This window comes from Rhinatrema bivittatum, chromosome 8, assembly GCF_901001135.1.
Source record: "Rhinatrema bivittatum chromosome 8, aRhiBiv1.1, whole genome shotgun sequence".
Taxonomy (NCBI): domain Eukaryota; kingdom Metazoa; phylum Chordata; class Amphibia; order Gymnophiona; family Rhinatrematidae; genus Rhinatrema; species Rhinatrema bivittatum.
The window spans coordinates 222,835,371-222,856,717 of record NC_042622.1 but is presented as its reverse complement, the minus strand read 5'-3'; the positions used below and the strand labels follow the sequence as shown (position 1 = coordinate 222,856,717).

Genomic DNA, 21,347 nt, shown 5'->3' with positions numbered 1-21,347 from the left:
CTCAGACTGAGAAGCAGGACACCTATATCTCCATCAATCCCCGCGAGTCTCAGATTGGCTGAGGTGATCTGTAATTGAGAAGCCTTGGGTAGTGAGGGATATAAGCAGGGGTAGGGTCAGAGAATAAACCCCTGATCTCCAGTTCAGAGCCCTATTCTTGTCTACATACTTACTACTTGGCTGAGTCTGAGAGCTGGTATTCTCGCCTTCTGTCATAACACTCTTGGATGCCGGGATCATTCCAGAGAGTCTTAATGGCACTGACATATGGCTGCTCAAAGGATGAAACTTTCTCTACATCCACCTCCCGGATCAGCTGCGCGTTAGTCTGCAGCAACATAGGAAACAGAGATGCTAGACGGCTGAATCTGAAGTCATGTGAGACAAGAAGAGGATCTAAATACAATCTCATTCACTCTGCCCAGATATTGTCACTAGGAGTCCCAGTAGTATACTCTGCTTTCTACCAATAAGTGGGAAAAAAGAGGGGCAGGAAAGAATGTGGAGGAAGGAGAGAAGAGAGAAGACAGCCCAAAACAGCACTGTCACCTTCCAAAGTTATACATGAAGAATGGTGGAGGAAAATTAGATCAGAAGGTAACATCTACACACAGAGCAAGGATTTTAGGCAGACAGGCTCATGGAACCCTTTGTGCCTGCTAGTAGCATATTGTGGGTCAAAATAACTTTGCAAAGGTTTAGTGAACTTACTTATGTGTTCTTGTGGCTAAGAGAGGTATATGGAACTAACACCAACCCCAGGAGCTGGAGAACTGGTGGCTCAGTCTTGTGTGACCTGGCTGCACAGTAAGGAGTGAAATATAAAAAAAAAAAAAAGACAGGCAACTCACCTTATTCTGCTCATATTTGTACAGGATCTTCAAGGTTTCCATGGCTCGAATCATGGACTGCATGGCAGTGAAGATGTTCTGATACACTAGCTTAGTAAAGCCCTTTTTGTCTTCCTCTGAATAGCCTGAGCCGTGAATGATCCGCATCTGTTTAATAAATGTGCTCTTCCCACTTTCTCCAGTGCCTGCAAGTGGAAATGGCAAAGAGGAGATGCTTACAGCATCGCAGCGCATATTTACCACTGTACTCCTACAAGCCACGTTCTACGGATTTAGCAGCTTGTGGGTATACTAAGAACATGGCCACTTTCAGGGGAAGAAGAGTAACTTCCTCAGACCAAGCTTCCAAACAATTCCTGCTCGTTTACCTTAGGCACCATGGCAGCCTGTTTTAATTCCTTGTGCCCTTCTTAGATGCGGCCTGGAGACATTCTGCATATCACATGGAAACAGAGAAGGTAGCGGAAAATAACCCATATGCATTCACCACTTGCCATACTTTTGTGAAGTTTCGGTTTCCCACACTTCAAGGAAGCTGTTTTGGTTTTAAACTTGATAGCCCACCATTCTACCAAACGTGCACAGAGTGGGTTACATCCTAAAAAGGAATTAAACACTGAACAACCCACATATTTCTTTTATTTAGAAGTTTTAAGCACCATTGTTCGTAAAGATTACAATGGTTTATAAAAGCTACACTCCTATTACAGGTCAACACAACAACATCTAAGACATGTTAACTAGAGGGCTAGGATAGTAATTTGTGATACATCATTTCCATTTCAATAGACCATGCAAGAAATGTTGATAATCCTACAGGATCCATCCTAAGACCTGATAAAAATAAAGACATCATAACCACAACACAATCTATACCTAAACCAGACTATAAAATATAAGCTATGCCTAGGCTGCATCAAATGTATTTATTCACTTGATTTATTCTCCACTTTTTCAGCCACTTCAAAGCGGATTACATTCAGCTACTGTAGGTATTTCTGGTTTTCCTATCTCCCAAGCAGGCCTCCTGTGGAATCTTGCTCCAAGTTACAAATGTGCACCTTACCTAATGCCCGACAACTTAACTTCTGAAGGTGCCAAACAAACATAATAAATGAAAGATACAGGATAAAATGGGCCATCCCAGTCTGCCCAGCAAGGGGTTTAAAGTTGAAAATGCTGCTCCATGGAGGTTAACCCCATGTTACACCAAGTAACCCAGATTCTTCATGCCCATCCTCTAGCCACTATTCATGTAGTTAAATACACTTAGGGCCAGATTTTCTAACATACGCGTGTGCATAGATTTGTGCGCGCAACCCGGCGCGCACAAATCTACGCCCAATTTTATAACATGCGTGCACAGCTGTGCACATGTTATAAAATCCGGGGTCAGCGCGCGCGCAAGGGGGTGCACTGAGCCCTAGGGAAGCCCCAATGGCTTTCCCCGTTCCCTCCCCACCTTCCCCTATCTAACCCGCCCCCTAGCCCTACTTAAATCCCCCCCACCTTTGTTCTCTTCTTTATGCCTGCCTGAGGCAGGCGTAACTTGCGTGTGCCGGCCGGCTGCTGGCATGCGATCCCCCGGCACGGCCGCCGTGCCAGAGGCCTCGGTCCTGCCCCCAGACCGGTGTCCCGCCCACACCCCACCCCTTTTTGAAAGCCCCGGGACATATGCTCGTCCCGGGGCTTGCGCACGTCGCAGAGCCTATGCAAAATAGGCTCGGCGCGCACAGGAGGGGTTTTAAAGGGTTACGCGCGTAACCTTTTAAAATCTGCCCCCTTATATTTCACTACCTTGTACAAAACAGACTGTCTGCTTTTGCCCGCTTCTCCTTATAAACAGGAAACACTGCAGCAATGTCCTCCACCATCCAAACCTTCCCTTCCAAAATGCTTACAGTAGCAATGGGTGCACATGGAGGTCCTTCTCCTGCCAAGGGTGCCACTTGACACTGCAGCCAATGCCACATGCTACCCCAATAGAGTTACAAACAGTTTAAATCACAAGTGGCTGCTACTTTGTCAATATGTCCTTTTTATACACTTTAAATTTAAAGCTATCGAGTCTCCAAAGCATTTCTCCCATTTTTTTCCCCAGCTGGAAATCTCCACTGCTGAGAGCCTGTTTCCCTTGACACACAAAGGTAGACTGGATGGAATCTAAAGTTTAACATTCTGATACACACATTCTGAACTAAGGACATAACATAAGAACATAAATGCCATATGGGGTCAGACCAAGGGTCCATCAAGCCCAGTATCCTGTTTCCAACAGAGGCCAATCCAGGTCACAAGTACCTGGCAAGTACCCAAACATTAGATCGATCACCCAGGATTTTTAAAACTTGGATAAATGGTAAGGACTGGACAAGTGGGATGATTTTATATGCAAACATAAGAAAGTGTCACTGCAAGCTATTAATCAGCCCAAGCCTCTGGTGCCTGCAATGAACACATCTCCTATACTGGGATATTCAAACCTCAGTCTCTGAGGTTCCTGAAATCTTTACACCCTGCTGAAGCAAGTATGAATCGAGTCCTAAATCAGCTGCAAAATCCCAAACTGGGATAAAGGAAAGGAGTTCCCCCATGCTGAGAGATGACCACTCACTCCAGAGCAACTCTACAAACAATAAAACAGATCTGGGCCATTAGAACCAAATCCAAGGCCCATAGAAGTTTCAGGCCAGACCACCAGCCTATAGAATTCTCACTTGCTGAATACAACATTCACAGTAACCAAGAGGGGCTACATCTACAAGGAAAGTTCATTTCTTCCACTGCACAATGCCATAGAAACTGTGAAAAAAAATCCTAAATAAGCTCCCATGAAACAGCAAATATACACCAGAGAAACTCACCCAAGTACCTCAGCGCAGAGGATTCCTCTGTTACCTGATGAAGGTCTGTGTTCCCAACAAAACACAGTGAGCATCTGCCTCCTCATTATGTAGTAACTTAAGCATGCAAACGCAGAATGGAAAGCCCGTGTACACCCTTCCTCTCTGATCCCCAACACACAAGAGTTGAGGTCCCTTTTAGTGAGGAGGCATACAACAATGAAGGCTTTTTGAAATTTCCAATTCAGGCACCACGCCCCTTCCCCACCCATATGCAATATGCAGCCAGAAACCTTGGCCCAAATGATTTTATCATTTTTCTTAGGCCAGAGAGTAGTCAAAATTCACTATATCTAAAGGAATACTTGGTGCCTGTGATATTTACCTTCTCCTACATGGAAAGGAATCATCCCTCATAAGAAATCTCTAGAAATAAATCTTTCTAGCAGTCAGAATTAGAAATCACTGCCCAATGCACCATTATGCATTGCCTTCAGCCACGAGACTCTCCCAGCATCCCCTGCAAGGGCCACCCCCACTCACAAGATTCTCCCAGAGTTGCCCACAGGCACCACTAGGAGCCAACCCCCAGCCATGAGAAATCTCCTAGCATCCCCTGCAGGCACCTCCAAGAGACCCTTCCCAGCATCCCCCACAGGTACTGCCCCCAGGACCCCCAGAGGCACCTTTAGGTGCTTCTTCAACCATGACAGCCTCCCAGGCATCTCCCCAGACTTGCAATATGGGGGACAGGACCCATCTACTAAACCATCATATCAAGGCTTTGACCCCAACAATTTTTGGCAAACAACAGCTAGAAAAAGGTCATTCTTTAATCCTGTGAATGGTCAGAAATTGAAAAAAAACCCAAAAAAACATTAAAAATGGGGAAAGCAGTTAAGACGTGAAGCTGTGTGTATGTTTTTCTTTATAAGAAAAGGTCTATGACACCCACTTCTCTAGTCCAGGCACAAGCATAGCAATCCAAATATTTTAGTGCTTAAACTGATACCATAAGAACCTGTTGCAGGCATTTATGACTTCTTCATAGAAAGCTACACCACAGAAAAAAGGCACAAAGTGAAACTTATTGTGGTTACATATCGGGTAAGAGAGGCTTCCTGCTTGAAACCACACTAACCACATGCAAAGGAACCAATGAGAATTAGCGACACAGTCCCTCCAACCACTATGAGTACAGCATGGGAAAAAAAAAATCTGTCTGGTCACTTAGTGCTATGGAATGGGGAAAGGTTGATCACTACAACATCTCTCTACATAAAAGGAGAATTCGCTCCACCACCACTACTCAACTAATGAGCACAAGCATGGCCTGAAAACCACATGTGGCCCTTCATAACTCTCAATATGGCTTCCTTTAATGCCACAATTTTATTATAGTACACTGCTCAAAGCTCAGAACTGTTTCTAAGTGAAAATAAAATCATTGAGAATAGCTCTTTAAAATTCCACAGAATGGCAAGAGGTCATCATAGTATAACGGGCATAAAACAGGATGATTTTCTAACCTGTTTCAAACATGCCACAAGCACGTGTACTGAAGAGCTGGGGACAAGTACAGCTTTTCATAGCCTTGAAGCTTTTCCTATTGGAGTAGGCATGATACACTGACTTTGCAACAGATATGACAAAGCTTCCAGAGACACTAACATGCTTGACTCTAGACATTGGTGGCACAAGAGATTCCCTCTTATATAGACAAGAGTGGGACAATACACATTTCTTAAGGACCACAAGAGGAAACATATCAAATGACACAAATACATCATATTTTAGGGATAATTCTGGGCAGATGAAATTTTAAACAACTCCATGTCACATACAGTTTAATAATTTTAAATTTTTCCTTTACTGTAATTTACATTTCTCCATTTTTTCAACCAAACCAAAGTTTAACAAAAAAAAAAAGGAACAAAGATCACTTAAGAGGTAAGAAGAATCAGTCTTATAGTCTTTAGTTTAAGTATTACAATTTCGACATATTCTTTTGCCATTTTTAAACTTGTTTGTGACATATGTAATTTTACTGCCTTCACATCATACTACACACAGAGAACCCAAAACCTGCTCCCTGATTATTCTGCTAATATTTGAAAAACAGTCATTGTCCCAGGGCTGCACCTTCAAACTCTGTACAAGGAAATCTCAGATTAAAAGAGATTCTCCCCATTCCTTCATTAAATATACAAACCTACAAAATACTCTTAAATAATGATAACAGTCCTCCTCGACTAAAAGCTCTGCAGAACAGCCCCTCACACTCGAAGGAGGGGAAGGGGGCAGATCCTGGCACTGGAATATGGGGAGGCGGAGGGGGCAGAGCCTGGCACTGGACGAGGAGGTGGTGGAAGGGGCAGAGCTTGGCACTGGAAGGGGGGCTGGGGGCAGAGCCTGGCATTAGACCCGGGGGTGGGAGGGGGAAGACCCGCTCTGGGCCGGGGGGGGGGGGGGGGAAATCTGGGAGCCCTGCCCGCGCAGGCCCAAGCCCGTACCGAGTAGCAGCAGCTTGAGCTCCCTCCGCGCGTCCCTCTTGTCCCGCCGCAGCTGCTTCTCTATCTCGGCGTTGATCCGCTTGGACTCCTTCACCTCGTCGCTCAGGCAGCACGCCATCATGGACTCCAGAGTCATTCTTCTCCGCGCCGCTGCCGTCCGGCCTGTCCCCGCGGCCGGAGCCCGAGCGCTAAGGGCAGCCACACATCCAAGGAGCCGCCGCCGGCTGCGGCCTGCACGCCCCGCCTGCCACTGATCCGGGCTCGGGCCGCTGCTGCCGCCCGCACTCTCGGCCGAGCCCCTTCCCGTCAAACCCCGCCGAGGCCGAGCAGCGCCACCTAACCCGCTACTCGAAAACAATTTGTGACAGACACAGCTATGCGCCAATGAACGAACGGCGCCGCCACCACGCTTCCTCCACTGACGTCACGCTCCCAGCCGCGCCTGGAGAGGGAGAGAAAAAGGCGGGGCCGCGAGGGAACGGGCGGGGATTTGGAGGAGGGAAGGGTGGTTGCTCTGCGTGAGCCGATCGCGCATTCGGCCGGGGCGTGGCCGTTAGGGATTGTGGGAAGGAGGAGGACCGGTCGAGGGAAAGCAGGGCCTGGCCCGTCTCCATGGAAACCTCAGGTCTGCCTTCCGGCCTGGGCCTAATTTTGATCCTGACACGATTTTCCCTATTCCCTTGCCCTCTCCTAAATTAATGGTCTTCTTCCGTGTTGGGCATAGTGGGGCTGTACTGAGAGGACACATGAGGCCTGCCGACGTGACAAATCCCTACTGCGTGGGATTTGTTATCCAAAATCTGACTCTTCTCTGTAGCGGGGTGTTGTTGGCTGCCTTATATATGCGACAGCTGTTTAACAACATAAGAAATGCCGTGCTGGGCCAAAGGACTATCTAGTCCAACATCCTGTCTCCGACAGCGAGTGGCTAATCTAGGTACTAAGTACCCAGCAGATCCCAAAACATAGACCTATTCTTTCTTATTCACTCCCACGGATTGCATTGGCTTTCCTTAGTCTACCTAGCTAATGTTTCATGGACCTTTCCTCCAGGAACTTGACGAAACGTCTTTTAAACCTTGCTAGACTAGTTTCCTTAACCATTTATTTAAAATTTATTTAAAAACTTTTATATACCGGTATTAGTATGCATACATCATACCGGTTTACAATGTAACTTTAAAGGTAGAAATTACAATGAACAGGGAGGGCGAACAAGGAGGAGTATACAAAGAGCAGGAGGTGGAGGAATTAAAGCAATAAATAAAACTGCAACAGACTATTTACAGGAATATACAAGGCGTAGGCAAGATACTTGCAGAAGTCGGTGTACTTAATCAGGGTAGGCTTGTCGGAAGAGCCATGTTTTAAGTTTTTTTCTGAACTTGGCGTAACATGGCTCTAGCCTGAGAGTGGTAGGGAGGGCGTTCCATTGTTTAGGGCCTGCAATGGATAGTGCACGGTCCCTAGTAGAGGAGAGGTGGGCTTTTTTCAAAGGGGGAATGGAGAGGGTGCCTTTGTTGACAGTGCGAGTGGGTCGTTCAGTGCGTATAGGACGAAAGGGTTCATCCAACCAATTGGAATTGTGCGAGTGGATGGACTTGTGCACTATGGTTAGAATTTTGAAGAGAATTCGGGATGCGATGGGGAGCCAGTGGAGTTCTTTGAGTATTGGGGTAATGTGATCAGCTTTCCTTGAGTTGGTGATGACCCTGGCGATGGCATTCTGGAGCATTTGTAAGGGCTTGGTGGTGGAGGAGGGTAGGCCAAGGAAGAGGGCATTACAGTAGTCCAGCTTTGAGGAAAGGGTGGCTTGGATGACGGTGCGGAAGTCATGATAGTGGAGGAGGGGTCTGAGTTTCTTCAGGATGTGAAGCTTGAAGAAACCTTCTTTGAGGATGGAGTTGATCTGTTTTTTGAGATTGAGTTGTTGATCTATGATAACCCCAAGGTCTCTTACTGTGGGTTGGGGTGTTATGATGTTGAAAGCTGGATCGTTGGAGATCGGTGGTTTGGGAGGGAGGTGAGGAGAGATAAGGAGCAGCTCTGTTTTGGAGGAGTTTAGAGCGAGGTGGATGTTGGTGAGGAAGTCATTGATGTTGGCAAGACATGTGTTCCAGAAGGCAAGGGCATCTGAGAGAGAGTTGTGAATGGGAATGACGATTTGAACGTCATCTGCATAGAGGTAGAATTTGAGGCCGAGGTCTGTGAGGAGCCATGTCTTCTGGCAACAGATTCTACAGCTTAATTGAGCCTGTGTAAAAAAGTACTTTTTGAAATTTATTTTAAATATGATTCATTGTTTTATGGAGAATCCCCTTAGTTGAGTATTATTTGAAAGGGTAAATAACCATTTTTTTTTACCTATTCCATTCAACGCTTGTTGTAGAAACTTCTATCATATACCCTCTCAGCCACTTTTAAAAACCAGCAGATGTAAAACATGTATTTTCACCACACAGTCAAGCTGTGGAATCTGTTGTCAGAGAACATGATCAAGGTGATTAGCATAGTGGGGTTTAAAAGAGGTTTGGACAAGTTCCTGGAGGAAAAATCCATAATCCATTATTAGCCAGATAGTCCAGAGAGTGTCGTCACCTATCCTGGGAGTGAGCAGAAGAAATAGATATACATTTTGCGATCTGCTGGGTATGTGTAACCCAAACTGGCTGCTTTCAGAGTCATGATGCTGGGTTCCGTGGACCTTGGTCTGACCCAGCATGGCAGTTTTTATATTTTTATATTCCAAACTGAAGAGCTCTACCTGGCATACTCTTTTATTGTAGGAGAGTCATTCTATCCTCTTTTATCATTTTTGTTACCCTTTGCGGTATGTTTTCTAATTCCACTGTGTCTTTTTTGAGATGGGGCAATCAAAACTGCACAGAATATTCAAGGTGCAGCCACATTTTGTTCCATAAAAAGGCATTATGATATTTTCTGTTTTATTCTCCATGCATTTTTAGATAATTCCATTTGCGGTTTTGACTGCACTAAAATGAGGATTTCAATGTAGTGTCCACAAGGATCCTTTTCCTGAGTGGTGACTCCTAATACAGAACCTGGAATTGTGAATTTATTTATTTTCCATTTTTGACACTTCAAAGAGGATGGACCCAGAAAACAAAACGGAAGCCGATCCAGTTATCTGGGTAGCAGTAAAGATAGCGAAGATCGGTGTATGGAAAAAGCCCTTAATTGAAATTTGCCCGACTCTGGCCGAGTTTCGCTCTTTGGTCGAGAGCTGCCTCAGGGGCAACTAAAAACATATATAAAGTATTAAAAAATAAAACACACATACAAAGCAGTAAAATTAATAAACAACATAAATGGGTGTACAAACTTCAGAAATAATGCAAATCATAACATGTATGTGTGCTGACAACATAATGGAATACAAAAAAACACAATACAGAAAAAGAACTGAAGACACAGTATGTATGCAGACATCATTAGATACAAACAACAATTGATAAAACAGGTAAAAACTTGCTGGAGAAGATGACTTGGTGTAAGTGGGGAGATACCAGTGCCGGAGATGGTTTTCAGGGGTGATGAGTAAGACGAACTGAACGAAATCACCGTGAACCTGGAAGATGTAGTAGGCCAGATTGACAAACTAAAGAGTAGCAAATCACCTGGACCGGATGGTATGCATCCTAGGGTTCTGAAGGAACTCAAAAATGAAATTTCTGATCTATTAGTTAAAATTTGTAACCTATCATTAAAATCATCCATTGTACCTGAAGACTGGAGGGTGGCCAATGTAACCCCAATATTTAAAAAAGGCTCCAGGGGCGATCCGGTTAACTATAGACCAGTGAGCCTGACTTCAGTGCCGGGAAAAATAGTGGAAACTATTCTCAAGATCAAAATCGTAGAGCATATAGAAAGACATGATTTAATGGAACATAGTCAACATGGATTTACCCAAGGGAAGTCTTGCCTAACAAATCTGCTTCATTTTTTTGAAGGGGTTAATAAACATGTGGATAAAGGTGAACCGGTAGATGTAGTGTATTTGGATTTTCAGAAGGCGTTTGACAAAGTCCCTCATGAGAGGCTTCTACGAAAACTAAAAAGTCATGAGATAGGAAGCGATGTCCTTTCGTGGATTACAAGCTGGTTAAAAGACAGGAAACAGAGAGTAGGATTAAATGGTCAATTTTCTCAGTGGAAAAGGGTAAACAGTGGAGTGCCTCAGGGATCTGTACTTGGACCGGTGCTTTTCAATATATATATAAATGATCTGGAAAGGAATACGACGAGTGAGGTTATCAAATTTGCGGATGATACAAAATTATTCAGAGTAGTTAAATTACAAGCAGACTGTGATACATTACAGGATGACCTTGCAAGACTTGAAGAATGGGCATCCAAATGGCAGATGAAATTTAATGTGGACAAGTGCAAGGTGTGGCATATAGGGAAAAATAACCCTTGCTGTAGTTACATGATGTTAGGTTCCATATTAGGAGCTACCACCCAGGAAAAAGATCTAGGCATCATAGTGGATAATACTTTAAAATCATCAGCTCAGTGTGCTGCAGCAGTCAAAAAAGCAAATAGAATGTTAGGAATTATTAAGAAGGGAATGGTAAATAGAATGGAAAATGTCACAATGCCTCTATATCGCTCTATGGTGAGACCGCACCTTGAATACCGTGTACAATTCTGGTCGCCGCATCTCAAAAAAGATATAGTTGCGATGGAGAAGGTACAAAGAAGGGCAACCAAAATGATAAAGGGGATGGAACAGCTTCCCTATGAGGAAAGGATGAAGAGGTTAGGGCTGTTCAGCTTGGAGAAGAGACGGCTGATATTATAGAGGTCTTTAAGATCATGAGAGGTCTTGAACGAGTAGATGTGACTCAGTTATTTTCACTTTCGAATAATAGAAGGACTAGGGGGCATTCCATGAAGTTAGCAAGTAGCACATTTAAGACTAATTGGAGAAAATTCTTTTTCACTCAATGCACAATAAAGCTCTGGAATTTGTTGCCAGAAGATGTGGTTAGTTCAGGCTGAGGTAGATCTTCAAAACATACGCGCGCACATACTTTTGTTCGCACCACTGGCTTCGGAGGGAACTTTCCTTCCGCGTCCCCCCACCTTCCCCTCCCTTCCCCTATCTACCCCAGCCCCCAGCCCTACCTAAATCCCCCCCCCCCCTTTGTTGGGCAAGTTACGCCTACTTGAAGCAGGTGTAACTTGTGCCCCCTGCCCCGGCATCCCCTGGCACAGGCCGCAGTGCCGGGGGACTCGAGACCGCCCTCCCGGCCCGCCCCCGAACCATTGCCACGCCCCCGGACCCGCCCCAGACTGCCCCCTGCCCCGGACACGCCCCCTCCCACCCCTTTTACGAAGCCCCGGGACTTCCGCGCGTCCTGGGGCTTTGCGCGCGCCGGCGGCCTATGCAAAATAGGCGCGCCGGTGCGCGAGTGCCTTGCGCGCGTAAATCCGGGAGGATTTACGTGCGCAGGGGTTTTAAAATCTACCCCTTAATGTAGCTGGGTTCAAAAAAGGTTTGGATAAGTTCTTGGAGGAGAAGTCCATTAATGGCAATTAATCAATTTTACTTAGGGAATAGCCACCTCTATTAATTGCATCAGTAGCATGGGATCTTCTTAGTGTTTGGGTAATTGCCAGGTTCTTGTGGCCTGGTTTTGGCCTCTGTTGGAAACAGATTGCTGGGCTTGATGGACCCTTGGTCTGACCCAGCATGGCAATTTCTTATGTTCTTATGTAATTCAAATGTTGTGGTTGAATTAATTAAAAAAAATAATAAAATACCAGGGAGTAACGTGAACTGGACCATATGGAGGTTATAAGAAATAAAAAATAATAACAAGTAAAGATAAAAACATAAAAAATAAAATGAAAATGGGAATTATTAATCGGAAATGCTTACTAAATGTGAGCAGGACTTATTGCATGCCTGCAGGGCTGAAGCCACAAAATTTGTGCATCTGCTATTGCATACACTCTTTGGTTCCTAATTAAAATAAGACAAAATTAAGAACAAGTCACCTATTAAAACAAGAATTAAAAAAAACTGATAGGATAAATAAACGAAAAAGATAAAAATACAAAATAAAATAACCATAAAAAAAAGTGTATAAACTAAACGAAATACAACTGAATACCCAGTGCCACTTAGATAGAAAAGTGTCTAAAACCGTTTGTAAAATGCAATTGAGTGACAGTGTGAATCGTCCATGCTTGGAGGGTTGCTCAAAATAGTGTCTAGTTCCCCGTCCATTTTAACCTTTCCTCCCTCCATTTTAACCTTCCCTCCCTCCCCCCTACCACTCCTAGTCCCTGCCAGCATATGATCTAGTACTTCCATCTAATTTGTATATATATCGCCTCTAGTTAATTTATATGCTTCAAATGTTCCTATTCATTTCCTCTCTTTCCCTATCTCTCCTACTGCTGTCTTCGCTCTTCTTTCGTTCGCTGCTCCTCCTCCCCTCCCTGTTTTTTGTATTTTCTCTCTTTTGTTAATCAGTTACAATGTAAACCGGCATGATGTTCCGACGAATGTCGGTATATAAAATCAACAAATAAAATTATAGTGTATAGAAAATCATTATGAGTAAAAACTTTCTTTAAATATGCCAGTTTACCTGGTTAAGCATAAATCTGTTGTTTAAAACATGTAGTTATGCCGTGCAGCAACAGGTATAAAGATAGCTTCATTCAATTTGTATCTTCAAAACTAGGATAGGATATATGAGACTAAAACGCACAGAAAAAGTGAATAATAAAGTGAAGCAACATCCCATCAGACTATGTTTAATTAAAAAATGCTAGCTAGCTACAAATGCCGTAAAAAAGCTGACAAGGTGGTCTGTGAATGTACATTGTAAAGCTTACTCTATAAACGATTTAAAAAAAAAAAAACATTCAAAAAACAGTATGGCCATCGATGCTTATGAGCAGAGACCGAATCGGGTAGACAAATGTTTACTATCTCCGGTATACAAAGCAAATTGTTATATGAGAAATAGTAAAGGACATAAAAAGGAAAGCAAGCTGCCACTGCCGACTGAAAACCCAATGTCAGTAGTTTAACTACGGGATTGCTATGAATGCATGCCTCACCAACCAAACTCAATTAATCTAGATAAAGAATTTTTGAAAATAGCCAAAATCAGAGTGCTGATGTTATGGGAACTCAGTTTAGTGGACCCTTGGGCCGACCTGCAGGAGACTGGGAAAGATGGTCAATGTCTCTAGAATGGGGCAGGCTGGGAGGCAGATGCTCAGGCAGGACGTAGAGGTGCTCTTCACCCTGGAAGCTGGTACTCCCCCGGGAGGAGCCCGTAGGGGCCCGACCGCTAGGACTTAGGCGAGTAAGTACTGGAACCAGGCAGGACTGTAGCAGGACTCAGGTACTGGAACCAGGCAGGAATTGTAGCAGGAATCGGGTACTGGAACCAGGCAGGAACTGTGGCAAGACTCGGGTACTGGAACCAGGCAGGTACTGTAGCTGGCAAGCAGGAACCAAGCAAGCACTGTAGCTGGCAAGCAGGAACCAAACAGGCACAGTAGCTGGCAAGCAGGAACCAGGCAGGCACTGTAGCGGGCAAGCAGGAACCAAGCAGGCACTGTAGCTGGCAAGCAGGAACCAAGCAGGCACAGTAGCTGGCAAGCAGGAACCAGGCAGGCACTGTTGCGGGCAGGCAGGAACCAAGCAGGTACTGTAGCAGGCAAGCAGGAACGGAGTGAGTAGCAAGGCAACTCACTCCGGGGCACGGTGCAACAGGGAACCGGGAGGTAAACCCGTTGCAAGGCAAAGACTGAGTGTCCGCGGCCGGATTATCAAGGCCACGGTATCTGATGTCAGGAACTGGGCGGAGTCACCGCTGGCGGGAAACGGCCTAGAAAAGCGTCCAAGTGGCGCACGTGTGCGCCTAGAAGCAGGGCGTCCATGGGAAGCTTCCCGGTGGCGCGGCCCCCGCAGGGACGCCACCAAGCAGGGCACAAACCAGGCCTCCAGAAGCGGGAGTAGGTCCAGGAGCACGGAGGTAAGGGTCTGGTCGTGGCACTCGCGGCCAGATCCACAACAGCTGAAATTTGTCTACTATCCAATAAATACCAAAAGCTTAAATACGATCGCATACCTGGCATATTTAAAGAAAGTTTTTACTCATAATGATTGTCTATACACTAGACACTATTCTGAGCAACCCTCCAAGCATGGACGATTCACACTCTGTCACTCAATTGCATTTTACAAACGGTTTTAGACACTTTTCTATCTAAGTGGCATTGGGTATTCAGTTGTATTTCGTTTGGTTTATTTACTTTTTTTATGGTTGTTTATTTTATTTTGCATTTTTATCTTTTTCATTTATTTATCCTATCAGTTTTTTAAATTCTTGTTTTAAGAGGTGACTTGTTCTTAATTTTGTCTTATTTTAAATAGGAACCAAAGATTGTATGCAATAGCGGATGCACAAATTTTGTGGCTTCAGCCCTGCAGGCATGCAATAAGTCCTGCTCACATTTAGTAAGCATTTCCGATTAATAACTCACATTTTCATTTTATTTTTTATGTTTTATCCTTACTTTTTATTATTTTTTATTTCTTATACCTCCATATGGTCCAGTTCACTTTACTCCCTGGTATTTTATTTATTATTATTATTTTTTTATTAATTCAACCACAACATTTGAATTATGTTCTACACTAACACCAAGTCATCCTCTCCAGCACGTTTTTACCTGTTTTATCAATTGTTTGAATATAATGATGTCTGCATACATAGGAACCATGGAAACCCTCGCCTTCCTGGACTCGGGGGCGGAGGGTAATTTTATTCAGCAACAACTGGTTGCTCAACTAGGCATCCCGACTCAGAACCACGGAGTACCATTGCGGATCACGACCATCCAGGGAACGCTGCTACCTGGGCGAATCGTGACGTCCACGATCCCTGTTACTGTCCACACTGGGGCATTCCATACGGAAGAGATTGTTTTCCTGGTTTTAGACAAGGCCGTCTACCCCGTGGTGCTTGGACTACCGTGGCTCAGAAAACACTCGCCGGTGATCCAATGGGACACCATGCAGATTACTAAATGGAGTCCTTTCTGTATTTCTCACTGTATGAAGGTGCCTAAAGCCCCCGTCTGCTCGCTTTTTCGCTCCGCTCTTGACCACCCGGCGTAGTATGAAGAATTCGCTGATGTCTTCTCCAAGTCCAAAGCGGAGATCCTACCTCAGCACCGCCCCTACGATTGCGCCATAAACCTCTTGCCAGGTACGACGCCCCCTCGAGGGCGTGTGTACCCTTTATCCTTGCCTGAAACAAAGGCTATGTCAGAGTACATAGCAGAGAACCTTGCCAAAGGTTTCATCCGGCCGTCGAAGTCCCCCGCTGGAGCGGGGTTCTTGTTTGTTGGAAAGAAGGACGGCACCTTGAGGCCGGGTATTGATTATCGCGGGCTCAACGCCATCACTAAGTGGGATCGTTATCCGCTTCCGCTGATTCCTGAATTACTCGATTGGCTACAAGGAGCCAAAGTATTTACCAAGCTGGACTTACACGGGGCCTACAACCTTGTACGGATCCACCCCAGCGATGAATGGAAGACCGCATTCAACACCAGGGATGGGCATTACGAGTATCTCATGATGCCCTTTGGTCTTTGTAATACCCCGGCGGTCTTCCAGAACTTAATGAATGATGTGTTGCGCGACCTGCTGCACAGTTGCGTGGTAGTCTACCTCGACGACGTGTTGATCTTTTCGTGAGACCTACCCATGCACCGGTTACATGTCCGTCAAGTCCTGCAGATCCTGCGGCAGCACCACCTTTATGCAAAATTGGAAAAGTGCTCCTTCGAGCAGTCGTCCCTGCCCTTTTTGGGGTATATTGTGTCAGCCGATGGATTTCAAATGGATCCAGATAAGGTTTCAGCAATCGTAAACTGGCCAAGCTCGAAGGGCCTGAAGGCATTACAGTGCTTTTTAGGATTCGCAAACTTCTACCGGCACTTCATCCCCAATTATTCACGCATTGTGGCCCCACTAACTATCCTCACCCGTAAAGGGGCCAATGCGACAGACTGGTCTGCTGCTGCCTGCCAAGCCTTCGAGGAGCTTAAACAGGCGTTCCTTCTAGATACTTGCCTTCGCCATCCTGACCCGAATCGGCCATTTATCGTGGAAGTGGACACCTCCAATACCGCAGCTGGTGCTGTTTTGAGCCAACATACAGATTCGGGACAACTCCTTCCCTGTTCATATTTCTCTCACAAGTTCACTCCGGCAGAGTGCAACTATAATATAAGTGACAAGGAACTGCTGGCGGTAAAACTAGCACTAGAAGAATGGAGACAGTGGTTGGAGGGAGCCAACCACCCCATCACCATTTATACCGACCACAAGAATCTTGCCTGTCTTAGCCAGGCTCAACACTTAAATCCCAGACAGGCTCGCTGGTCCCTGTTTTTTGACCGATTTAATTTCACACTACGATATCGCCCAGGTTCCAAAAACGTCCGGGCGGATACATTGTCTCGAGCCACCGAGGTTGAAGAAATACCCAAGACTCCCGGGTACATCCTGGACCCACAGAAGGTATGCCTTGCCTCCTCCGCTGTGACCCCCGAGGAGAGGCCCGCGGCTCTCTGTCATCATCAGAATCACCCGGGTGGGCCCGGATCTGGTAGGAGGGGGCGTGAAGGAGGGGGTACTGTTGCGGTCTGGTCCGTGAAGCTCACGTCCCGGTCCTTACCTCAAGGGTTCCTGCCAGCTGGGAACGAAGCAGAGTCAGGATCTGGGCGTCCCCGTGGGGGAGACGCCATTGTGGGCCTGCCTCTAGACGCGCACGCGCGAGCGCACCGCGAATTTCTAGACAGTTTCCCGCCGGAGGGTGGCTCCACCCCGAGTCTGACATCAGACGCCGCGGCCTACGTAAGGCCACCGCGGGCACCCGACCAGTGTCTTGCAACAGGGTTCCTTCGGTCCCCCGTTGCCTTGAACTCCAGAGTCAGCCAGCGGTTTGACTATTCTTTTCCTGCCTGCCTGCCTGCTTGCCTGTCTTCCAGCCTGTCTTCAGCCCAAGCCAGGTTCCAGCTTGTCTACAGCCCTAGCCGTGTTCCAGCCTGGCTACGGCCCTAGCCGTGTTCCTGCCTGCCACAGCCCTAGCCGGGGTCCTGCCTGCCTACAGCCTAAGTTGGATTCCTGCCCGCTTCCTCGCCATTGTCCGCCTCGCCTAGGTCCCAGCGGTCGGGCCCCTACGGGCTCCTCCCGGGGGGGGCTCCGACTTCCAGGGTGAATCGCCTAAGTCCCAGCGGCTGGACTCCCAAGGGCTCCTCCCGGGGGAGTACCAGCTTCCAGGGTGAAACCGCTTCTACCCGCCTGCCTGAAGTCTGCCTCCGGGCCTGTTCAGTCAAGACCAGTGGAGTTCTTCCCAAGTCTCCTGCAGGTCGGCCCAAGGGTCCACTAGCCCCGTGTTCACAACAGTCGGCGCGGGCAAGGCTGAGCAAAATTGGCAGCCTGCGCGCGCCGAGCCACGCAGCCTGCCTCCGTTCCCTCCGAGGCCGCTCTGAAATCGGAACTTTCCTTCCACCCCCCGCACCTTCCCCTCCCTTCCCCTACCTAACCAACCCCCCCCCCCCAGCCCTATCTAAACCCCCCTACCTTTGTTGGCAAAGTTACGCCTACTGAGCCAGGTGCCGGCGCGCGATTCCCCAGCCCAGGAGTAGTTTCGGAGGCCTTGGCCATGCCCCCGGGCTGGAACCACGCCCACAGCCCCATCCCCGGATGACTTGCAGCCGCAACATCCCCCCCCAACACGCCCCCCCCCCAGGAAAGCCCCGGGGCTTGCGCGCGCCGGGGGAGGTTGGGGCAGGCTTGCGCACACAGGGGGAGGTTGGGGCAGGTTTTCGGGGGTACGCACGTATCTTAGCGCGTACCCCTTTGAAAATCGCCCCAGTGTGTCTTTAGTTCTTTTTCTGTATTGTGTTTTTCTGTATTCCATTATGTTGTCAGCACACATACATGTTATGATTTGCATTATTTCTGAAGTTTGTACACCCATTTATGTTGTTTATTAATTTTACTTCTTTGTATGTGTGTTTTATTTTTTAATACTTTATATATTTGTTTTTAGTTGCCCCTGAGGCAGCTCTCGACCAAAGAGCGAAACTCGGCCAGAGTCGGGCAAATTTCAATAAAGGGTTTTTTCCATACACTGATCTTCGCTATCTTTACTACTTCAAAGAGGATTACATTGAGGTACTGGAGGTATTTCCCTATCCCCAGAGGACTTATAGTCTAACTGCCTGATTCATTAAGACTTTCTTAGCGTCTAGTCAGATGAATCCAGAACCAGTGTATTATGCACCTCTACCAACAGATGCAGACGGAGAAAAGCTGACATCACAGTATATATACTAGGGATGTGAATCGTTTTTTGACGATTTAAAATATCGTCCGATATATTTTAAATCGTCAAAAATCGTTAGAGCCGCAATACAATAACAATTCCCCCGATTTATCGTCAAAAAATCGTAAATCGGGGGAAGGGGGAGGGCGGGAAAACCGGCACACTAAAACAACCCTAAAACCCACCCCGACCCTTTAAAATAAATCCCCCACCCTCCCGAACCCCCCCAAAATGCCTTAAATTACCTGGGGTCCAGAGGAAGGGTCCCGGTGTGATCTTTTACTCTCGGACCTCCGTGTGTTGTAGAAATGGCGCCGGCGCTACCGTTGACCTGTCATATGACCCCAGGTAATTTAAGGCATTTTGGGGGGGTTCGGGAGGGTGGGGGATTTATTTTAAAGGGTCGGGGTGGGTTTTAGGGATGTTTTAGTGTGCCGGTTTTCGATTTACACGATTTACACGATATTTAAAAAACCCAAACTGCGACGATCCGATTCCCTCCCCCTCCCAGCCGAAATCGATCGTTAAGACCCGCTTCAAGGCTCGGCTGGTTCGCTGTGTGGTAGGCCATTGTGGCGTCTTCGTGCGTTTTTTGTGCGCCATATATTGCCTTCTTCAGTTCTGTTGGATTGTGACTTATGTGCCCAACTGCAGCCTGCTGTGTGTTTTGGTTGTGCGCCTTTTTGGCAGCTGCGGACTGCGATTTGGTCTGCACATCAGTCAGAAGGGTGGCTTCGGTGATAGCAGCCAAGCGTCAGTTATGGCTAAGAAATGCGACCTCCAAAGTTAACCTTATGAAATTGCCCTTTAAAAGCTCACTCTTGTTTGGGAATGAGTTGAAGAAACTGGCCAATAAGTGGGGGCGAATCCCTGGTTCCTTGGTTGCTGGAGGATAAGAAGCAGACACCACGCTCCTTTGGCATGCTAGGGGATCCAAGAATTTTTGACCCTATAGAGGAGCAACCTTTCAGTAAGTCTCAGTCCTTTCATCCCAGGCAGCCCAGATGGGATGTGGGCTCAGGTTGTGGAACCTCCTGAGCCTCCCTAAGAAGGTTTGTTGACCCACCCTGGGAGCAGGAGATAGGGGGATGCCTCTTTCTTATCAGAGGTGGGTCAAAGTCACATCGGACCAGTGAGACCTGGAGGTGATAAGAGAGGAATATGCATTGGAGTTTCACAGTGTTCTTCAAGATGTGTTCATGATGTCTCCCTGCCACTCCCTGCAGAAGAAGCAAGCAGTGGAGAGTACATTGTCAAAGCTCCTCTGTCTGAGGGCTGTGGTTCCAGTGCCCACGTCTCAAGAAAATATGGGTTGATATTCCATTTATTTCATTCTGCCCGAGAAAGAGGGCTCCTTTCGTGCCATCCTGACTCTCAAAGGGGTCAGCCGTCATTTGCGGGTGGCTTATTTTCGCATGGAAACATTGTGCTCAGTGATAATGGCTGTGCAGTTGGGGAAATTTCTGACCTCCTTGGATCTATTTGAAGCATAACTCTACATTCCTATCCGACTAGAGCACCAACGTTTTCTGCATTTCATGGTTTTGGGAAGCCATTAGTTTCAGGTGCTGTCTTTTGGTCTGGCCACCACAGTCAGAAATTTTTCCAAGGTTATGTTGATGGTGGTGGCAGAGTTGAGAAAGGATTGGATCCTGATACACTCTAACTTGGACGGCTGGCTTATTCAAGCCAAGTCTCTGGAAGAGAGCTGCCGGTGACTCATGAGGTGATCTCCCTCTTGCAGGAGCTGGTGAACCTGGCCAAGAGCAGTTTTCAGCCATCTCAGTCACTAGAGTATCTTGGTGTTTGCTTCAACATGAAGCAGGATAGGGTTTTTGTGCCGGAAACTCATATTCAAAAGTTGATGGCGCAGGTGCATCTGTAGATAAACACTATCTGCCCAACAATGTGGTCCTATCTGCAGGTACTTGGTTTGATGGCGGCAACCCTGGAAGTGGAGCCTTGGGTGAGGGCGCTTATGCGTCCTCTTCAGTGCTCCCTTCGTCTCATTGGAGCCCACAGTTTCAGGACTATTCGATTTGGTTCCACCTGCGGATGGGGATCTGCTCTCAACTACAGTGGTGGTTACAAGTGGATCATCTAAGAAAGGGAGTTTCCCTAAAATCACCGGACTGATTAGTACTCACGATGGATGCAAGTCTCCAGGGTTGGGGAGCTCACTATTAGGAACTGTCAGCAAAAGGGCACTGGAGTACAGAAGAATCTCTCTGGAACATCAATCAGCTGGAAGCCCAAGCAGTCCAGTTGGCATGCTTGCAGTTCAGGGGCAGGTTGTGGGATCGAGCGATCCAGATAATGTCGGACATTCTAACAACAGTTGCTTATGTCAATCGGCAGGGAGGAACCAAGACCCAGCAAGTGTTGCAGGAGATAGACCAATTTATGGAATGGGCAGAAGTGCATCAGGATATCTTGGCCTCGCACATTGCAGGAAAAGACAATGTGAGAGCAGACTTTCTCAGCAGGGAGAGTCTGACCCAGAAGAATGGGTATTGTCAGACGAGACGTTTCAGCTGGTAGTGGATCGCTGGGGCCTTCAGTTTCTACACCTGCTGGCGAGTTCTCTTAATGTGAAGGTTTCTCAATTCTTCAGTCACACGAGAGATCCGAAGTCCTTGGGTATTAATGCTCTCATGCAGGAATGGCTGGAGGACAAGCTGCTATATACCTTTCCCCCATGGCTCATGTTAGGCAGAATGGTTTGGAGGGTTG

At 46.7% G+C, this 21,347-nt stretch overlaps 1 protein-coding gene across 1 annotated transcript in view; it reads right to left on the bottom strand.

Moving 5' to 3' along the window:
• The window catches only part of LOC115097692 (guanine nucleotide-binding protein subunit alpha-11), a 33,629-nt gene extending 27,286 nt beyond the window's left edge, over positions 1–6,343 (bottom strand). Inside the window, exons 1-3 of the mRNA XM_029613651.1 lie at positions 6,208–6,343; positions 852–1,036; positions 174–328 (exon numbers count right to left, since the gene is read on the bottom strand). Of these exons, the coding sequence (XP_029469511.1) occupies positions 174–328; positions 852–1,036; positions 6,208–6,343 (476 nt within the window). The remainder of the gene's footprint in view (positions 1–173; positions 329–851; positions 1,037–6,207) is intronic.
• Between the last annotated feature and the right edge of the window lie 15,004 nt (positions 6,344–21,347).